Here is a 21,433-nt window from a genome sequence, read left to right on the forward strand (position 1 = left end):
TGCACAGCACGTCTGCCCGGAGATCAGACCTCGGGAAGGCTGCGGGGTGGAGGGGAAGCGCAGGGAAAATCCTGCAGCGCTCCCAGCCATGTCCGAGCCGCGAAACAAAACAGAGAGAAGGGGACAACAGCCTGTGGCGCTGGCGGGCGAGCGCGGCAGGGCGAGAGAGGAAAGCATGGGCAATCCCGCGGGGGTTGGGGCGCGCATTTCACACCCCAACTCATTAGGGAGGGGCCTCGGCCCTATAATCAGAGCCCCCCTCCCGCAGCGTTGCCGCTGAGGAGCGAGTCGGGCGGGGAGAGGGGCAGAGGCGGTCGGGGCTCCCACGGGGCGCCCTCCCCCTCCTTGCTCGCCCTCTCACGAGGTTTCTCCCCTCCCGGTCCCCCTTACGGCCTGGGGGGGCGGGGTGGGGAAAAGAGTGCCCGAGTCAGTCCCCGCTAGTCCAGGGAAGGAGCGGGGACAGGCGGGCTTCAGCATGAGGAAGGGCTCGAGTTGCAGCCGAAGGCACCCGCACTCCTAGCACCTCCGCAGGCTGCGGTAGGGGCGCTCCACTCACCCCCACACCCACGGGGAGAAACGGGGACGGGCGGGGTTCGCTGAGCGCCGTTTTGCAGGCGGCAGGGTTCACCCCCCCACCCCCTCCGTGTTTACGAAACGGGCTCGGGGACACCGTTTAGGAGCTCGGACTTTTAACGCCCTGAAAACTCGCCGCCCGGCGAGCTCGGGCCCCTCTGGCAACGGCGGGGAGGGGAGAGGCGGGAGCGTTTCTGCTTCGCCGGCCGCCCGCGAAGCCCTGCGGCCGCCGGTGGCCGGGGGGCCGGGCGGGCGGGCGGGGGGGGAGGCGAGGCTTGGGGTTGCGGGGAGCCGGGAGCGGCGGCCGTGGAGAAAGCGGGTTTCTGCTCCTTTAAAGGGCGCTGTGCAGCGCTCCCGATCTCCCTCCTTCCTTCCCTCCCTCCATCCCTCCCTTCTTCCCTCCCTCCCTCGCTCCCTCCTCCCTCCCTCGCTCGGCCGCCGCTTGCCGCCGCCGTCAGTGGTGCCCGGACGCCGGCTGCACCGCAGCCCGGGCAGCCCCCGGCGTCCTGCCACCGCCCTTCCTCCCCCCGCCTCCGCCTTCCTCTCCCTCCCCGCTTCCCCGCCCGCAGCTGAAGGTAGGAGGATGTCCCGGGGTCTCCGGCTGGCCGCCACGGACGGAGGGGTTGCATGCGAGTGAGGGGCTGCGGGGGGTTGCGGGGGGGGGGGGGGGGAAGGGGGGGTGTCGGGGGAGGGGGTAGGCGGGGGGTGCCCCGTGCCGATTGCCGCACACCGCGGTGTCTCTTGGCCAGGTGTCTCCGGGCAAAGGCGGGCGCTGAGCTGGCGGACCCGAACGCTGCTGGGCTGGCCGGCTCCTGCCGCCCGGGTCTGCCCCTCCCGCGGGGCAGGCAAACCTGTCGCCTCCCTCTCTTCCTCGCCCCGTTGCTCCGCACCGTCAGAACCGCCGCTGTTCCCCCGCCGAAGGTGGAGGGGCGAGAAGCGGGGGCGAGGGGCCAGGGCAGGGCAGCCTCCCGGTGCCCCCCGGCCGGCTCCCGCGGTAGCCCGGGACTGCTCCCCACAGCCGGAGCGCAGCTCCCGGGCCGGGCGAGGGGCGGCCGAGCCGGCAGCCTTGAGGAGGTGCCCCCCGCTCTCCTGGGCCAGCGGAGGTGAGAAACGGACTCTAACTTCGGTCGAGTTGCGGGTGGACAACAGTCTCTACTCCCGTTAGGTCTCCTCCTGCCCCTACCCGGCCCCCACCGTACGACGCAGCCGGCCCCTCTTCCGGCTTGTCGGCAATCCTGTCATTTATTTCTGAACAAATTCAGCATCCTTTGGGTGAGCATCCATCTCTAACCCAGCCAGGGCGCTGACACTCTCTGTGTAAAGCAGAGACATTCCTGCCTACAGAGTGGAGGCATGATTGCAAGAGCCGTGTGTGCACTGGAAAGGAAGGAATACATTATAATGAAAGCTTCTCTTCACGTTTTCCTTAGAAACTTTTGGGGGAGTAGAGCATGGAAAACATTAGACACCCTCCTCCTCCTCCCAAAATCTTTCACAGCTTCCCTGACCCCAAAGCAAACTGAAGGGACGAAAGGCTGATCTGTAGATAATGGCATAAATGTTTGTTCTTGCTGCTTAAAACCTGCTAGGAAAGTGCATTGCTGTGATACTCAAAAGTGGCAGAACAAATAAGTCTATTGCATTCTCAGTTCGTTAATTAGAATATACGTCTTTCCACTAGCTAAAAATTAATTACCATCTTAAAATGTCATTAATCATTGGTGCAGCAGAAACTTGGTTGTAAATTTGGACTGAGCTAATAACAGACAGAAGAGAACCTATGGTTTTTATAGCTGGTGGGAGTGAAGTGCAAGTGGGCCGCAATGTGTTTTAAAATGATAATATCAACATTCATTTGAATACTTAGGCAAACGTTTAAAAAGGGAGGACTGTGTTACTGCTTTGTCAGCAAAGCTGCAATACTTGTTTCTAGAGATCTGGAGATGCTGGTCAGGTGTTGCAGTAAGCTATGGCTCTCCTCACACCAGATTGCAACAGCAGGAGGACTGTGGTGGCATGTGAATCCGAAGCATTTGCAAGGATTTGCCGAAAAATGTTCAAGAAACAAAGCTTTGGGGACTGTACGTTATACACATACTAAATTTATATCCGTTGTTGTTGGGAGAGGACAAAACAGTAGACTAAGTGATCTAAAAATCTTATAATTGGTTTTTAGAGTCACGGCTGTGACCTGAAAATGAAAGCCATTTCCTTTTTAAAGTAATATGGTAAAACTATACATCCCAGTAGGTGGCAGCTAGCTGGAACTGGGTTAACTTTTACTATGATAACAGCACATAAAAATAAGATCTGAAGGAAAAAGTGCCTGATATAATAAGGTAATCAGAAGCACATATCCCCTTTCCAAATGAAACATTATGTACATAAGATTACCATTTATACTTGACACATACCTAAAAATTTAAGAGGCTTTTATTACTCAGAATAGATTTAAAGGCCTCAGACTGTCTGTTCTTCTTTCTCCATCTGTAGCTGGAATACTGTTTTTAATATCAGCTTCTCTTGAACATTGTCCTTGTGCATTAAAGATATGTTACCACCATGTCTACGATAGATGACCAAAATGTAAAACAAATCAAAATATGTATATCCAAGGAATTGTAGATTTCCCAGTTGCTGATCACTGAAGTGTGGAGGGTAGTTTCATAAAGCCTTTAATCTGAAAAGAACTGTGTAACAGTGGTGACAAGCCCCCAAAACACAAGACCAACTTCTCCAGTATAACATTTTATTAGGGATTTCCAGCCTTTGAACTATACTTCTCACAGGGAAGGAATTATGAAAGGCTTTAAGGACATTTACCTGCTTTCATACTAAAATCGTTCTGGGGGTAGACAAGAGTATCTTTTTAAAGGTTACCGCTTTTTTTCCCTCCCTCCCCTGAAGGAGAAATGAAGCTAAAGTCCAATTAACAGAAAAGGAGTCTAGGATGGTGAAGTCTGAGTTAACCGTATAATCTATAAGTGATCTTCAGTCACCAAATATTTAGTGAGTTCTAAACATCTGATGTCTTGCAAGATTTAGTTTTTTGATAAGGAGCTGATATGCCTGAGAAAATAATTCCGGATTAATGATGGTTTTCCTTCAAGGTGGGAGCTAGGGTTTGAAAGAGAGGGGGAGGGATGTTAACTCAGAGCACATTAGGCGATGTGTGACAGCAGGTAAGGAGAGCGGTACTCCTCCTGAACCCATAGAAGGCCATAAAAATAGCTGGCCAGCTAACATAACTGAGGGTCTAACATGTGTCTTTCAAGCAGCCGGTAACAGGTTTCAGTTTCCTTTCCGTGCTGTGAAACGCCTGGAAGGGGGGAAGAGAAGTGTTGACCCCCGCGGCGTCCGGCGGCGCGGGCCGGGAGCTCTCCGTGGTGCTGAAGGGCCGCGCCTCGCCGGGCGCTGTCCGCAGTGCCGAGGCCGCGGCCCGCGGTGGCGGGGTGTTGGCACCGGGGAGCCAAACTTGGCTTGAGTCTTAGGCGTGAGACCAGGGGTTGCGGTGTGGGCTGCTGAATATTTAACAGGAAAAGGAATTAATCACAAGTTGTGTTCTGATTCCAGGTATAAACGCCTCGGTGAGTTAGGAGCTCTGTTGAGCTTAGATTACAGGTAGCTGTATTTTTATTTTTTTTTCCAAGAGACCTTAGAAAATCAGACTGATAACAGGAGTCACTTTGCCCAAAGTTTATGCCTTATAATGTGCTAAAGCTGACCATGAATATTATATTTTCAAAACTGCTCACTAAAACCAAATTAAAATAAAAAAAATCAGTTTAGACAGGAAGCTACATCTGAGCATTCACAATTTTAGAAGTATCTGAAGATGCCTAATGGCCTTTATTTTAGCAAAACTGGGGAAAGAGGAGAGAGACAAAGAACGTTCATAGTATTCACGTGGGTCGGTTTTATTTCTCCTTGGACTAAGATAAAATATGAACGAGTAGAAGAGAATAAACGAAATAGAAAATACAATAAAAAGCATCTCTCTGCATTTTTACTGGGAGATATTCTAAGTGTGAACTGAAGGAGTCGCTAGATATCCTTGCTTTTAACACTAGGTGTTCTTTTTAAAGTGCTCCAATAGTCAAATCGTCTGATTGAATTCCCTGCTAGACTGCAGAACTAGCCATTCATGATACTTATTTTTGACACTGCAGTTATGCCTCCATCTTAAAGAAAAAAAAATCAATGATGTTTAATAATACCCTTGCAGAATGTACATTTTTTTTCATCAGTGTTTTACAGTGTTTTAAGTAAATGCGTGCAGAGGAAATCAGTAAGCCATAATGATAAAAAGTTACTATGAATTGCTAACACTCTTAGAGATACAGAGCACCAACATTACAGGTTATAATTTAAATGCTGCTGTTACTTATTTACATGTCTACAATACACAGATGCTATTTAAGAATAAACTGTAACTCACCTCTGCCATGCTCTACTTCTGATAGATTCAACAGAGTGTTCTCATTAGCTTGGCATCATCAGTATTTATTTCTGTAAAGTCGGGTTTATTCTGTGTTCATCTGCATGTGTCTGTGGGGGAAGTCTTTTAGTGATATTTTCTTTAGCAATAAAAGGCAGGGAGGGAGATAAAGGAGACAAAAGATGTCTGTAGGCAGAATGTAGAATAAAATGAATTCATTTTCCTGGTGGGGAATCTAGGAATTATCTTTTAACGTTTGTAATAAAGCTTAAGTAGGTTCGGCAAAAGCTTCACTTAGATTGCAAAGTCTGACAGTCCTGGTTCAATGTATTTTAATGGATACAGGCACAAAATTAATTGTATTTCCAAGGAAAATCTGAAGTAGTCCACAGAATGAGTTTATCTTCTTCGGAACACCTGGCCAAAAGACAAAAGTCTGTGGCTGTATTTGCAGATACAAACTCAGTATCCCATTATCAAACTGAGAAGTGCTATTGTTCTCACTGAGGACCTCAAAATGACAAACTACATAGACTTCTCAGTACAGGGAGGAACAGCAATATTTCCATAATACCGGAGTGAAAGGAAAACAGAGTGCAAAATAAAGAGAGTGGCAGAATAAAGTGGAAAACATAAACTAGTATATCCCCAAGTTACTATCTTTTAAGCAACATTGCAATTTCAAGCAAGTTGAGCGAAACAGGTCTGTGCATTCAACAAGGCTGTTCTAGCGCTACCGATTCCTGTTTACCCTGCAAAAGCAGGCTGGCGCTCCGTAATCACTGGGTCCAGAGCAAGTTCCTAAGGACAGTCAGTATTCAAGCTATTGCCTTTACCCTATTTCATTCATTAGCTTGAGTAACACTTAGTGAATGCAAGTATCCTGATCCTTCTTTTTTTTTTTTTTTCTTTTTTTTCTTTTTTTTTTTCTTTTTTTTTTTTAGCCTAAACATTACTCTGATGACCCGTATGACTTTATTGTCAGCTTTCCCTTTCACAACTCTAAAGCTAAGCGATTTCGACCCAGGCAGTCAGCTATTTAAATGCATGAATTGATTTTTACACAACCGATTCTCTTCTCCCCTATAGCCCCCTCCCCCTCCCCGCTACAGACCCTTATAGCTATTGTTCAGAACAACTGAAATACTAATAACAATTAGAAGCATGTAAATAAAACCGAGCTGTTTTTTCCTCCGACAACGCTAGGCGATCAGATCGGTTGCATAATAGAAGTGGGGAAGGCTGCCTGGCAGGCAGCCTTAAGAAGAGAAGAGCTATCTCAATTTCTCTCACTTAATCTTGGCTTCGCGTCAGAAGCTGTGCAGCAGTGCAGTAGAATGGGAGCACGGCAAAAGCTTCGCCACTGAAACGGCTGGTGCTCATTGACTCTCGCTATGTGGCGATACTTCAGCGATTTCTCGAGCTGGATTACCTATTGATTTTCCTCCTTTGTTGCCTCCCAGGTTTACTCGGCTGGACACTGTGAGTGTTTGGATTTCTCAAGGATTCTCCCCCGACTAACATGGATGTCCCACCATTCCTTGCAGTTGAAGGTTGCTCCTTGGCGCAGTGAATGAAGAACATGCAGGGATTGCTAATGGGTTTGGGAAGCGTAGACTCTCTCCTCTCTCTGTGACCATGCCGTGATCGTGTCTGAGGGCCATCAGTTTACGTATCCTCATTCTCACCCTACCGGGAAACCTGACGGCTTAGAAGGGGGAAGTAAGGCAGCGCTTGTGTGCATAGAAACATCATGAAGATTATTTCCCCTATTGTAACTAATTCAGTCTTCAGATGCACCATTAGACTCCTTCTTTGCTTACTGTGGATTGGATATTCTCAAGGAACCACACATGTACTAAGATTTGGTAAGATTTCCCGACACTTTTTTTCATTGTGGGTTTAAGCCTGAATGCGATATGCGTAGGACTGACTCAGAAGGGGGTGCAGGGGGAGAGCTGGGACGTGCTACCGGAGTCAGGCGCCGAAGTCCCTCTTTATTTTGCATCCGGAGGGATGAATTGCTGTGTGTTTTTTCTGCCGCTGCAGCTCATTGTAGCCGTAGTAACGGCACGATGATGATGATAATTATAATAACAATAGAGAGAAAAATGACTGGCAAACGCGTTTGCCTAAGACTCTGAGCAGCTTGCGTGGCTTCCTCGTAATGTACCTTTTCTGTTTCCATAGTAGTGAAAAGCATGGCTAATGCGGTGCTTGATCACTTAAAAATCTGTCAACTAGTTGTTAAGTTTCGGCCGCCTGTCTCTGGTCCGCCCGAGCCGATCCCGTGTGGGCGCGACGCTGAGATTTGAGACCTTTGATTTCCCTTGGAGCGTCTGCCGAGTGGCTTGCCACTTCACCACTTCAGTGGCGTTTAGGGTTAGAGATGATTTATATCTTGAGCGGTGGTCGTGAAAGAGCCTTTGCGATATGTTTCAAACCCACAGCTTTTCGATGGGAGGAAAGTTGTGAGCTCCCCCCCCCCCCCGCAAAAAAAAAAAGAAAAAAAAAAGAAAAAAGAGAAAAAAAAAGAGAAAAGTAATAGATCAGAATGAAATTTCAAGGAAAGTAGAGCTGTTTTACTCTGTTTTACCCAGCTGGACCGCGAAACGAGCCTTAACAGCTCTGCCTGTGTACGCGCGCGTGTGTCCCTGTGTACGAGCAAGTGAGGGAGAAATTTCAGCCGCTGCATTCCCTACAGAAGTAGGGAAGGGCAGGAGGGAGACGAAAGTTAACCGCAGGTCCGAGGGGGGCTGCGCGGCCCCGACCAGTCCTCCGGGGCCAGTCGCGGCGGGGAGCGGAGGAGGGGACAGGTCCGAAGTCCTCCCCCGTCCTCCTCGCCTTCCGACAGCGTGACCGAAGGGAGGGAGGGAGGGAGGGAGGGAGGGAGGGAGCGCGGATCTCCCGCACTCGCGCTGGCCGTGACAAGCTGTGGCAGCCGCTCCATCCGTTTCTGTGGGGCACTGAGAGCTCTTGTCTTCGCCTGGGAGCAGTGCCTTGGTTTGTATCTAATTCTGTTTAAATTCCGCCCCCCGCACACACTTTTACGTGGAGGGGAAGGTGGGTAATGATCAAAAAGTCACCAGGCTGTTACCGATCTCGTGTGCTGAATTCCTAGTAGTACTTATTTTCTGCTTCCATCTGGTCTAAAGGTGGTGCTTAAGGCACGTTGCTCTTAGCAACCGTCTTCAGGAATGCTTGTTTCTTTGGACATGGCTAAACGGGTCGGTATATCATTGCGGGGTTTCTTTTGCGTTCAGTTTGATCCATAATCATGGCCGTGAAATTAGTGCTGGGGCTGTCTGGAATTGGTACTGTCCGGCTGTCTGTCCTTCCACGAACCGGGATTCATAACCGCTGCCGAGGGTCCGTCTCTGGGAGTCTGAATTACTTTCAAGGGTAGCTATGTAAACAAACATCTTCCTGACCATACCATTAGCAAAAGGTGATCTTTCCTCCTTTAGATTAACATTCTCTCTGAATTGTTAGTCCAGTGTACCTATAGAGACATCCCTGGAGAGCAGCGTTTTGGTACCGATTGGAATAATAAATAATGCCGAGACCGACGAGGGGTGCAGCGGGACTCCGGCGCCCAGTGACAGGGTCACGCATGCGTTTTCCCAGGCTAACTGCCCTCCCCAGCTGTCCCCCCGGTCACACAGTCAGTTAACGGGTTGTGCTCACTCCATTGTTTGTAGCAACGAAGTATGAGTCCACTTCTGAATCACCGCATGCTTTTTCTTGTCTTTCAAAAGAATGGTCGCCAACCCATCTCTGAGGCTTAGAAGTAGGTAGGGAGCGGTTGTTTAGTTTAGTTTGGTATGGAAAATGTTAGACGTAAGAGGAAGCGAGGAAGACTTTTGCCCTGCTCAGCCGGGCCTGTTGCACATCTCTGTTTCAGGGAGTCTGGATTTAGTCTACTCCAGGTGTGGAGTGAGTCTGTCCCTGACCGCAAGAGAACTCCCGCGCTTTCCCCGGAGGCTGACATCGCTGCCTCTGCGTGGGGCATGGCGGGGAGGAGGGAAGGAGCAGGGAGGGAGCTGTGGAAAAGCTTTGGTTATTTCTGAGAGGGGAATCCCCTCCGCCCCCTCCGGCTTCCCGTGCTATCTGTCCTTTCGGGATGTCCTTGCGACCAGGAGGACGGGATGCCGGTGCCTTCCCGTAGAGTCCTTCCCGAGGAGAAGGGGGAGCTGAGGAGATTCCCTCCAGAAGGCAGCCTGCCAGCCCCCGCTCTTCTTCCTCAGCCAGCAGCGCTATGGCAACAGGGGAGAGCTCGAAGCCTGCCAGAGCTCCAGCCCCCTCATTCCTCCTGTGCAAATTAACCACCATGGATTCGCATTGTCCTTCCCACGGCTCCTCTCATTGTTGGGACTAGCCAGCATGTCCTTTCTCTCTCTTTTTCTCGCTCTCAAGCTACCTTTCAGCAACCACACAGGCAAGTCGAGCCGCCTGGGTTATCTGTCAAACGCGGGGGGGGGGGTGGTGCTGTGGGGGGGTATTTTTACCCGCGCCTTATGGAGCAGCAGGGGGAGAGGCTGGTGCGAAGGCACAATTCCCTCCCCAGCGGCACTCACTCGGGCATCTGGACGCCCGTCTGCTGCTGCTGGAGTAGGGCAACGTGGTCTTTGGGCATCACACCAGGCGCCCTTCCTAAATGACACCTCGCTTCTTCCTGGGGGTTGCGTCCAAGCTGCCTCCCTGGCCCTTTCTGAACCGCTTCCCCTAAGCAAGCCCAGGACAGGCTGAGGGTGAGGCTTGTGCCCGCGGCGCTCGAGGGTTTCAAATGGGAACAGCCCTAAACCATTGCTGCGGATAAAAGGACGGGTCCCAGCTTGACGAGGGAGAAAAGCAGCAGCCTAGTATTTGTCTCTCCTCTGTGCTAAGTGTGATGGAAATCTTTTCCTTATCACTTGGCACCGTACAAAAGCCAAAATGTGTGACCGCGGGCAGATCCGTTCCGTTATCGGGGACCACGTCTCGTGGCTTTCCGATTCACTGTTCCTGTGTAAGAGCAGCCCTGGGGCAAGAGCTCCCCAGAAACACCCGGTAGCTCGGCGGACCACCAGCCCAGCCTCCTCCCCGGCCCCGGCCCCGGCTCCCCCCAGCCTTTCCGTAGGCCCCCTCGCTTCTGCCTTTACCTCTCTGGAGTCACTTTACCCCTTCAGGCTGAATTAACAAGCCATTAAGAACTGTTAACCATCAGTAACTGCTCACCTGTTGTTTCCAGAAATCCACCCCTTCCCTTGCCCAAGGCTGTTTAAAACCCCTCTTTTCTTATTTATTCCCACACGGGGCATGAATGCCAGCTCTTTGAAGTCTGGAGCACTCTAAAATACCCTTCTATTATTGAAATTGCCCGTTTCGGGCCTTGTCTCTGCTGCTGCGAGCAATTCATCTTTCCTACAGCAAAGATGTGAAGAGGGACCAGTGGCTGGAAAGTGAAAGCGGTTTGGCCATTGCTTTTTCTCATTCTCTCTCAGGTAACTCATTATTCGTGAAAGACTAAAGACCTCCACCGCAGAGGTCCCGCTAGCCTAATAAGTGTTTCCCCACTTTGTGAGAGATTTTATTTTCTTCAGCACATACAAAAAGAAGAGTAAAGAAAAACAGAGGCCCACGTCTGTAGTCTCGACTTTTTGGAGTTGCCTGACTTCAAGCAGATGAGGAAGGGAGCTGAACGTTGTGAGTTACAGTGAACTATAAGGGAAGCGGGGGGTGGGAAGGGTATCTTCTTCCATCTTAAAAACAAAAGAAAGCCAAAAGAGAGATGGGAACGCTTTTCAAGGAACGAAGGGAGAGGTTTAAACTCTTACTGGAAACATTTCCTAATACTGACTTCCCCCCCCCCCCCCAAAAGAAAAAAAAGCCTAGCACTTTCCCGTTGCCTTTCATAAAACAATAATAATAGCAAAACGAAGCTGTATATGATCGTGTAATCTTTGGGACTGAAGAAAAAACAACTTAATTTCTCCACTCCACTGTGGGAACCCGGAGAGGGGAATGACTATACACTGGAGTCTTCTTCCGTGAAAATTTAGCACGGGTTTCATCTGACATGCTTCTTAGCTGAACTCCTTTGGCTCAGACAGATTGAGTTTATCTCCATATAATTGTTTTTACGAGATCGAGCGTGGCAAAACCAGAGAACAGGCCGGCTCATTGAGTCCACTAGTTGTGCAGTTGCCAGCGGGTATCAAACCACACGTTTCTGGGATTCAGGTTATCATTTTAACATAGTAGCACTCAAAACCAACAAAGTCATGGAACAACAGTGAGAGTTAGCTCTGTGCAAAAGGGTACGAGGCAAGAGCTCAAGTGAAAAATACCTGGTGGGTAATCATGTAGAGTTTTCCTAGACTGGACCTGCATTAGCTTTCCTGGATGTGCACTTTCTTTACTTTGCATTTTGCACTGGCACGCTTTTAGTGGAAGGAGGTAACCTTTCTGCCTGTATTCAAGAGAGAAATGAGAAAAATGTACATATCTGGTTTTAGTGGGGAAAGCAGTCTGCCTTCAGATCAAGAATGCCATGAAAATCTGGAAAATAAACACTTGTTGTGGCAGCCCTCAGAGGTCCATGGCTTGGTAATTCCAGTATTTAGAGCCAATGAAAATTTACTGCCAAGGACAAGAAGCTTTCAATATGTGTTAATATCCTTACAGAGAGGAGTTCAAAATCAGTCTTATAAACAACAACAGAAATCTTTGAAAGAAGAGTAAGGTTAAGAGCCTCGGGAAGGCAGCAAGGAGGTGAGAAGCATTGTTATTGACTGGTCTAGATTAAATAGCACAGAGGAAGATTTCAATTTGATAACGTCACAGCCCTTCCTGTTTTTCTTTGCTGCCTCTGCTGACAATTTTGTAAGGTAATTAAATTGGCTGATTGAAGTCACAGTGGTCATGGGGCGATAAAGACCGTTTGGATTTAATGGAATTTAGAAACAACGGTGCACTGCACACAACTCCTACAGAACGAGAATTTTAATGCCTCATTCAGGGTGCTGACTACATAGAACATCCTGGACGAGTTTAATTGAAAGGGCAAAGCAGATTAGCTGTATACAGTCTTTATTGCACTAGATAGGGGAATTAGAATTATCCTTTTAAAAGACTCATTATTGCATTATCAAGATTTAATGTAGGTTAAGAAAGCTTTCATCCGTGTGGGCTTTCTGGAATATCCCCAGATCCTTTCACCCAGTGTTTGGAACACCAATAGCCTTCTAAAATGATTTGCACACAATTGTCCAATAGATTGGATGCTGAGAAGTATAACTCGCTTCCTACTGACTGGTGCTTGTCTTTTGAAGTGATGCAAAGTTCCAGTAATACCTCCCATTTAAATGTGGTTGCTGAATGAAATTGTTTCTGTCACCGGAGATAAGAAACCAGAGAAAAAGAGATTTTTCTCAACTCAAATATTAGATTTTTTTTTTTTTTTTCACAAGAGAAAATCCCCTCGATTTAGAAAAAAACCCAAACCAAATACTTTATGGTCATTGCAAATAATAGCAGGTCTTTCCCCCCCTACTTATTATTATTTACATTGTCTGTTTCTGAGTTTTAACCTTCATCCTCTTTAATCTCGTTCAGAGGAACAATTACTAGAAGTTCTGTCAATAATGCAAAGGAGAAACTAGAAGGTGCCTTATTTCCATACTCCTCAATCTGCAAGGCAAATTAATGTTTCCCAAATAAGCTTTTTATAATGCTATGCTGCAATGTATGTTGGAAGATTAGATTAAACAATATGATAACATAATGTCATTATGCTGTCACATCTGAATTGGAATACGGAGAATCAAAGACCACTGTCAAATTAATACTTATAATTTTGTGCTTTCCCTCCCCCGAGTCTTTTGCCTCCTTTATTATACAGTAATAATTGTCTTAGGTTTATATAGTGCCTTCACTTTAAACAGCCAAAGCTTTCAGTAATGCAGAGCACAGAACAAACATGTAATGATCATTATTCCAATTACTGGAGCTCTGCCAGCTCTGGATAAACTAGATGGTATTGTAATACTACGTAAAACACTAAACAGAAGCTCAAAAAATGTATTTTTAATTTAATTAAAAAGTAATTTTTAACTAATTAAAACCACGGAGCTTTTTCTCCTCTTTTCTGGCAAAAATTAGAAGTGACCCACGACTCAAGACTGCTCAAGACTGCTCTTTTTACAATTTTGTGCAAAGACACACTTGGATCAAAATTTACAAGTGATTTGAATCAGCCTGCATTCAGATTTCCTTGAACATTATTCTTATGTAGTCTTTCCAAAATGCTATTGAAATACAGTAACTCATTTAGGAATGTGTTTGGTAGCTTTGTTTGATACATCTTTCAAATGAAATACACATTTTTAGATAATTTATTTTTAAAGTGTTTCCATTTCTAGGTGTTTCTGCCTGGAGTATAGAAGGACAGATTCTCTGCTAGTATTGTGACTGATGTCTACGGTAGGGGTAGTTTAAAGCACAGCTACACTGTAGTGCTTAGATAACAATGTTTATCATCAGAAGGTTAATTCATTTATGGGTCTTTATATCTGGGGAAATACATTAATTCACATTAGCGGAATGTCTATTTTATTATATTTGTATTTCCATTCCTAAACTCTTTAAAAACTAACTTTTTCAAGAAAATGGTTACTGGGATTTAAAAGTCAGTTGAACTAGGAATGTTGAAAGTGTCTGTCAATATTTCAGCATAAAAACCCCCTGATTGTTAGAGTCACTAATTCTTGTATTAGGCTCTGTAACACTGACAGAAGAACAGTCCAGGGAGAGCTTACTTACTATGCTGTCAGGAACTGTTGTTCAGGAGACTTGACAAGTTTTTTAGTTCAATGTATGATGGCTTTTTTCACTTCTTTTTTTCTATCATAATATTTTACTTGGTGCCTCTGATGTTTCCTAATTATATAAATTATCTGATTTCAATGTGTGTAGCTAAATTTTAAAGTACTAAATGATCCATGCTGTATTTTTACAGATGAATAGAAAAAGTAATGTTGTTTTATGGGCAGGCAAAATAATTTTGAAAGAACAATGATTTTTTTTAACTTTTGTACCATGAATCATTTGATTCCTTTCCTCACTTCCTCTTTTTCCTTAATTTTTTTAATAGCTGAAACGGAAAATTGTTACTTCTCCAAAAGAGGAATTTATGTTTGAATGTTATTTTTCTGGTCCTTTTTGGAAAGCATTTTCTAACTTTCTGGGAAAATGCATGAAAAATTAAAAAATCTGAAAGGTGTCATCTCTGTCTAAAAACTAAACTTCTAGTCCAAGCCAAGTCTTAGGTCTCCTCTGCAGTATTTGGAGAGTGAAGGAAGCAGAAGGATTAGACAAGGTTGGCTTAGTCTGGATGACTCTTACACAGCAAAAGTTAGGCTAGATGAACCGTGCCTTTCATGACATCAGCAATACGGAGGAGGTGGAAGTGGACTGAGTAGGGATTTCTGTTTTCTCCTCAGGTTTTGAGGTTTATTACCACATACTGAACTCATTTTCTCAGGTAGGAATTTACAAGGGAAAGATAAATATGCTAATGGCTCAACAGCTTGTTCCTGATATTAAAATACGAAAACTGCTGTAACAGAAACTGCTCACTCATTCTGCTAAAAACTCACCAGCAAATGAGTGGTGCTTGTTTTCACAATAAGTAATAATAATCAGTCCTGTAAATAAGGACTTGTTTGTGAACATATGTATTTCACTGATTGCCTACTGTACAGAAGTTTATTGAGTAAAGTTTATCAAGCTTGCTTCAAACGATGCAGAACTACTTCAGCTTTGGAAAAGCATACCATCTTCACATTTAGCTCTTTCTATATCTCTAGTAAAATATTTCAAATTAAGTGTTGCATTTCTCTGAATATAAAAATAGCTATTACTTTAAAGTGCTTTTGCCACAAGGTAACTGATACTGAATTTAAAACACTTTTATTAAAATGTTCATTCATGTGCATATACACACTTATTAGGTAATAATCTGGGTAAATTTATTAAGGATTACTTTATAATTGAACTTGCCATCCATTTGGGCTTTTGTCCTCCTCCAGGAGCTAAATATATACCACCTATTTTAATCGGCTCAGGAGCTAAACATATATCAGCTGTATCAATCAGTTCATATTTATGCTGTTATTTAAAAGTTGCACAATTAAGACTTACTAAATAGTCCATAATAAAAATAGTTACACCAGTAAGCATGAAACATTTACAAGAAAATCTGAGTCTTGTAGCATGCAATGGTCAAATTTATGACTTTCTCCTTTTTTTATTTTTTTTAAAGCATGTAAGCAAATATTTAAAGTCTTGCCTCAACAGTTCACATTGTAAAACCTTGAAGAAAGCAGTTATTTTACTTGGAGACCAATCAAATCTTCTATTCTTACCTATATTTCCAGAGTCAGTGCTCGATTGTCAGTCAATACCAACTACCTAGATTGTCAGAGAAATACAGTCACAGTCCTTGATAGTTTAGTGCTAAGTTGATTTATGTTAGTCTGTTTTTATTTTTACACCACAAATGATAGGAAATCTGTGTGTACTTCATGAAGTTTCTTATATGTAGTTATTCACAGCTACAATTTTGAATCAAATATTGAAATAAGATAACTTGTAGTATACTTTGTCTGATCCTCCTCTAACATTCCGTTCAGGTTGGTGGCTTATGTTAGTACAAAATGAAATAAGAGTCAGAGCTGTAAACTGTAAGACACTGTTTAGAAAAAGAATGTTTGAGTTCTTTCTAATGCTAAAACTAAGTAATTATGATAAAGTCCATGGAAATTTATCTGTTTATCCTAGGTATAGTCATTGCTTGGATGAGTTGGTGATAGAATATTCTTCCTAAGATGAATGATTAGGACCATAGCGACATTGAATAACACAGTCCTCTTCCAGTCAAGACATCTGTGCTGGTTTATATTAGCTAAGGAACTCATTCCAGAATCTGTCTTTCCTTGAAATTTTTTCCCCAAATATCTTTAAAAATTGCACTACACTTTTTTACACTTAAATTTGTCATTCACTTACTGACATTAACAATATTTAGCAATGTACTATAAAACAAATTCAACATGAAAGAGATTAATTTCAACTTTTTTTTGTTTTTAAGTTGGAAAGGATATACTCATTGGTTAAAGATACTTCAGTAGTAATAATACAACTTGTTTCACTGATCAAAAGCTGCAACACAGTCAGAAACATTGTGCAGAAGTATATGTAAATAAGAGTAAAGACCATGAAGACTGTATATTCTGTAAGAGGAAAGTATTTTCTAACGCAGTAACTTCATTGTTTTTCTGCAACATTTATCCTACAAGGCAGGAAATCTTTAAAACAAATTCCATGTTACTTATTCATTGAGGAACTAGGTAAAAAAGTGCATTAGGGAAATTAAAATCATATAGAGTACTCTAAATCAGGGGAATTAATTATATTTTAAAATGTTTCATCGTAGTAATTTTTGGTTTTATATTTGTTAACAGGAACATGTATGTTTACATTTTGTGCATTTCAATAACTGAAATTTGTATAAAAACATCATACAGAACCTTTAAGAAATTATCAGCATGGATTTGAGTATTACATTAAAATTCATTATTCTTGCTTCATATAGTGCTGCTTAACAAGGAGCAATATCAGGACTGAACCTTAAGGAATCTAATTTGTAATATTATTGCTTATCTGATTTTTACTGTTCAACAATGTTTACAGTTTTCATGGCTTCCTAAGAAAATCTTTTTTTATTCAAACTGAAAGAAGATCCTACACCAGTTACCTTTTCCAGTTAATAATTATGCATTTAAAAAAGTATTTACATATTCTTGCTTTGAAAAAGCTAGTGTTTCTGGTGTTATGTGGCACCCATATATGCTTCTTTTTAGCCCATATAGCAATAAACTTTTGATATTTCACTCCCCGAAGCTAGTATTTTAAAAGATTACTGTGAAAAATGGAAACATAAGGCCAGTGACTGGTCATAGCTAATTTGATGGCAAATGTGGAATTCTTCCCTTTAAAGAAAGGTATATTAAGTACTGAGGGAGTGTGTCTTGCTGATTTTTAACAACTATGCTTTTGAGTCAGTCCATTTTCAGAGCAGTGTGATTTATTTTTTTTTTTTTTTTGGCTAACAGTTTTTTGGTGCTCACCTTCATACCTTGAGATGCTGGTCTATTTTAGACAGTGAGCTACTTAGATGTGCTCCCAGATATCCCTGACTACACTATTACCTTCAGTTTTTTGAAGGTAAAAAAAAAAAGAAGTTGATAGGCAGAATGGAGGTGGTTTGAAAATAATAATGCAGATGAATTAAAGGCCATCAGTGATGAACAAACAACACAGAAAGGAACTGAGAGGGGCTAATGAAAAAAAAAAAAAAAAGCACTGCTTACCTACAAAGGCTATATACAACTGTGGAAATAGTAAGATTTTAGTTTCTGTTCAGTCAAAACCAAACATAAAGATGATACTTGTCAAAATGATCCAATAATACCAAAAAAAAGTATAGCTTTATTTTTGTAAGCTAAGAATTTGATCAGTTAAATACCTTTGCTTGTTATTGGATATTGAGTATAATGTTTACATAAAGAACAGAAACATAGGTAAGTAATCTATTTACGCCCAGATTTGATCTTTTCTTAGCCTTGAGGGAAACATGCATGGGGTCAGTTCAGGGCAAGTGGTAAGCCCTGTGCATGCCTCATCTGTAAGCAGCTGAGGGAAGAAAATAGAAATTTGTGAAAGATACATGTGACTTCCTTTCAGTACTGCTATATGTATTTGTCTGGATGTCCTTGAGAAGGAAAGACTATAAAATATGACTGTTATTAGGGTTTATCTCTTCAGATCTCGGCAGACTCTATCATTCATGACATTCAATATGCCTGCAGAAACTTACTGTGTGACTGTGATATGGCTAAGAAAAATGTGTCCAAAAATGCATCAAATCAGATTTCCTAATGTCTTTTCAAACCTATCTAAACAATGAAAAATCACATTTAAATATCAAATCAACATTGGCTGGTCACAATATCTTCAGTGTTATCCATTTGTGACCTTTTGTGTCTAGACATTGGAGATTCCAAATTTATCTATTGCAATTGTATCATTCTGTGATAATTAACATTCATTAAACATTGCATTTGTTGGAATTTAAGGTAAGGCTATACCATATTCTTATATAAACAGTGTGGGCTGTTTTTTCAGAGCATTTTCCACTTTTTTCATTCATGGGAAGATGCTTCAGTTGGATAAAACTGTAGTGCCTAACTGTTTTGTGGGCACAAGAGCTCTGTTCACATTGATTTCCTTTACTCTCCTGACTTTTTTTCTAGTTTGTAAGAAAGTTAACAACACATGTTTTTGGAAGCATTTTTTCCCCCTGTTACCATAGACCATTAAAAAAAAATCCTTTCTACTTTGGGTTTGTATTATGTACTGGTTTCTTACTCATCAGAACCCATCTGATGGTTATAAGGACAGGGAATTAAAAGCTCTTTGTCATCTGCTTCACTCTGGTTATATACTTACAAAAGGAAACAGCAATGTTTTCGCTATCCTATTAACAACAGATTATTGGACATTTGATGATAAGTCCCTTTATTATTTTTTTTGGCAGTCATTTCAGAGTGACACAGTATCTTTGTGACTTGAACAAAGGAACTAGGCAGCAATAGTCTTATAACTACAGCCCTGTGTGAATGTTTGCACATACATTTTTCCTTCTGTGGTGGCCCAAAAGCAAAAATAGAAAAAAAAAACCCAAATAAAAAAGTGGGAACAAGTCTCCTTTGCTGGAGTTGTCTTTAACATAAACCAGGAGAATTGCTTGAGGGTGCATCAGGGGTCTTTGATGGAAGGACTCATAAGGACTATCCATCTGCTTCCTGACAAGTAGTGTGAGCATGGGATAGCAAAGAGCTGTGAAGGTGGCAGAATTTTTTCTCACATAGTGTGATCTTCATGAATATTTTTCCAGTGGTCATGAAAACAAAAAATTTTCAAGAAAGAGTTATGAAATTCAGCAAAAGTGACACAAAGTCAAGCATATTCATGACAGAAAAAGAAGAGAACATTTCAGAATTTGCTACCCTAAGAAAGAAAAGCTAAATTCTGTGAATGAGGCTATGGATATATACGTGCTTTTATGCATTCAACACCCGCCCCCCTCCCCCAGCTGCTAAGAACGTGGAAATGGTACTTGTTAACATGTCAACTCAATTTGTAGTGGAGCAAATTGTTAGTGTAAGGGAAATCTTCATTTAGAGAGAGGATCTGCCTCTGTGTGAGTACACAGCAACTTACTTTCACTACTGTTTTAAGAGGACATAATTATGCCAATATTACTGGGTGCGACTAACAGTACCGTAAATCGGTAGATCATATTAAAGTCAATTTCTGCTACAGTTTAATTTCTTCTTAGCTGGGTAGCCTAAAACTACAACACTGCAACAAAACTCCATTGTAAGGAGCTGTGATATGCTGAGGATCAGAGTGTAGTTCTTTGTTGAGCAATTAGGGGAACTCCTGAGGAGACAGAAAAGTCTTTGCTACTTCCATATGTGATTAGGCACAATTTCCACAAAAGCTTACCCACATGGATAACTTCACAAATATGGTTAATAGGTGGAAAGCCAGAAGAGTTTTTACTTCCATGAATTGTCCTGTTGAACCACAATTTTAAAAACCAAGAAGATGATGAAGTGACTAAATATTATATTTTATTTTAGAGTTGATTTAGCTCTGAAGCTGAAGAAATCCATGAAAGCTCATTTTGTGTACTTTGGCAGAAAATAAAACCACTGAAAACCAGAAAACATCAGCTTTGGTGTCACCCTAAAGGTAGTTGAGATGTTTATGCTAAGCAAATTCAGAGGAAAAATGGAAGGCGCTAGTCTAGGTGTTAGTGGAATATTTTGCAGTTGGTGAAGATTATTGTGCTGTTATACAAAAGGATTTTCTACCAGGGCTGGCAAAACACATGAGTATACTGAGATTTTCAGATTTTCAGATGCCTTATGAGTTCTGAAATGCCCTATCCTAAGTGCAATATCTTATATTTGCTATGATAATGAGCTGGAATTGCAGAGGATTACAGTGCTTCTGCTCTTTAAAATATCTGTAGCTCATGTTTTATAACTAGTTCTCTTAATTTTTTTTTTTTTTATATTCTTTGGAAATTAGTTACCTTTCAACAGAATTTCAGATTTTTGAGAAACTCATTTAGGTTGATTTACATCACAGGCAAGAGTTTTTGAACACTAAGGTATTTTCAGAAATAGGACTGATATTTAAACAACTTCTATAAAAAGTGCTAGTTTATTTTTTTAAAATAGCCTTATCGTGCATGCAGTATACATTATCTTTTTTTTTGAATAATCTTTCTTTCAACCAAACATTTTACTTTTTTTTTGTCTTATGCAAACATTGTAGTCAGTCATACAAACAGCAAGTGAGAGAAAACTTTTCAAATGGACTTAAGTTCCATTTAAAAAAATGTCTTAATGTGCTGCAAATGTTTGAAGTAATGGGCTTCAGGCATAACTAGAACTTCACATGATGTTATCAGCATCTTTTTCCCTGAACTGGGCTAATGTGATTCAAGACATGTGTTCTACCTTTTTCTTTATCGGAATAAATGTAGGTATAATACCATCTTTCATAACAAGAAATTTTATTGAGAATTTCAAAATGCAAATGACAGTTGATAGAGGTCTCTTTTAGAGTGAGTTTAAGCATCACCTTCTTTTAATACAACACATTCTTAGGAAAGAAACTGATAAAAATATAAATTTATTGTTATTTGAAGATACTCCTTCTAGAAATCTAGAAAATAATGAAAGACAAAGGAGACTAACAAATGGTTATTCACTTGTTTTATAAAAGAATATTGTAATTGGTATGTTTTCAGGTAGGTTGTTTAAAACAATGAAAGGAAGTAACAATAACAAAGAAAATGATGTAATTCATTGCCAAGGAGGGTTCTGATTTCCACACCCTCAGCAATTACATACATTTAAGGAAGAAATGTCTCCACTGGACATTATTGCTACTATCTGGCTCTGTGAGTCCCTAAGTAAGTAAATGTGGAAAGAGGGAGAAATCAGAGTAATAATTATTCCATGTTTCCCTTGTTTTCCTTTCCCTTAGTTTTGACTATTAGACTGTGTTGGATACAATATTACTTTATGGCCATTCTTGTGTTATGTTCTCTATAACATGCATAGTCAGAGTATATAGAAAGTTATGTCAGTGCGCTACTGTAGTGTTACTGGAGATTAAGATAATGAAGTTTAAGAAACAGATAACACAGCCTTCATATATGGATGAAATAATGGAAAACCTTTAGATACTGTAGAGGAAAAGAGAATTTAAAAATAAAAGTTAAATATGATGTAAATA

General features: G+C 42.3%; 1 protein-coding gene across 4 annotated transcripts in view; it reads left to right on the top strand.

Annotated features, from left to right (window-relative positions):
- Positions 1-1,038: 1,038 nt before the first annotated feature.
- Positions 1,039-21,433, top strand: part of GRIK2 (glutamate ionotropic receptor kainate type subunit 2) — a 445,887-nt gene continuing 425,492 nt past the window's right edge. For 3 of the 4 annotated variants that reach the window (XM_074862173.1, XM_074862175.1, XM_074862179.1), the window contains exons 1-2: positions 1,039-1,148; positions 6,475-6,879. In XM_074862173.1, coding sequence (XP_074718274.1) covers positions 6,765-6,879 — 115 coding nt within the window. In that variant the 5' untranslated portion in view covers positions 1,039-1,148; positions 6,475-6,764. Of the gene's footprint in view, positions 1,149-6,252; positions 6,880-21,433 lie in introns of those variants that run through there. The other variant, XM_074862174.1, reaches the window with a different exon arrangement.

Source organism: Strix uralensis, chromosome 3 (genome assembly GCF_047716275.1).
Source record: "Strix uralensis isolate ZFMK-TIS-50842 chromosome 3, bStrUra1, whole genome shotgun sequence".
Lineage (NCBI taxonomy): Eukaryota > Metazoa > Chordata > Aves > Strigiformes > Strigidae > Strix > Strix uralensis.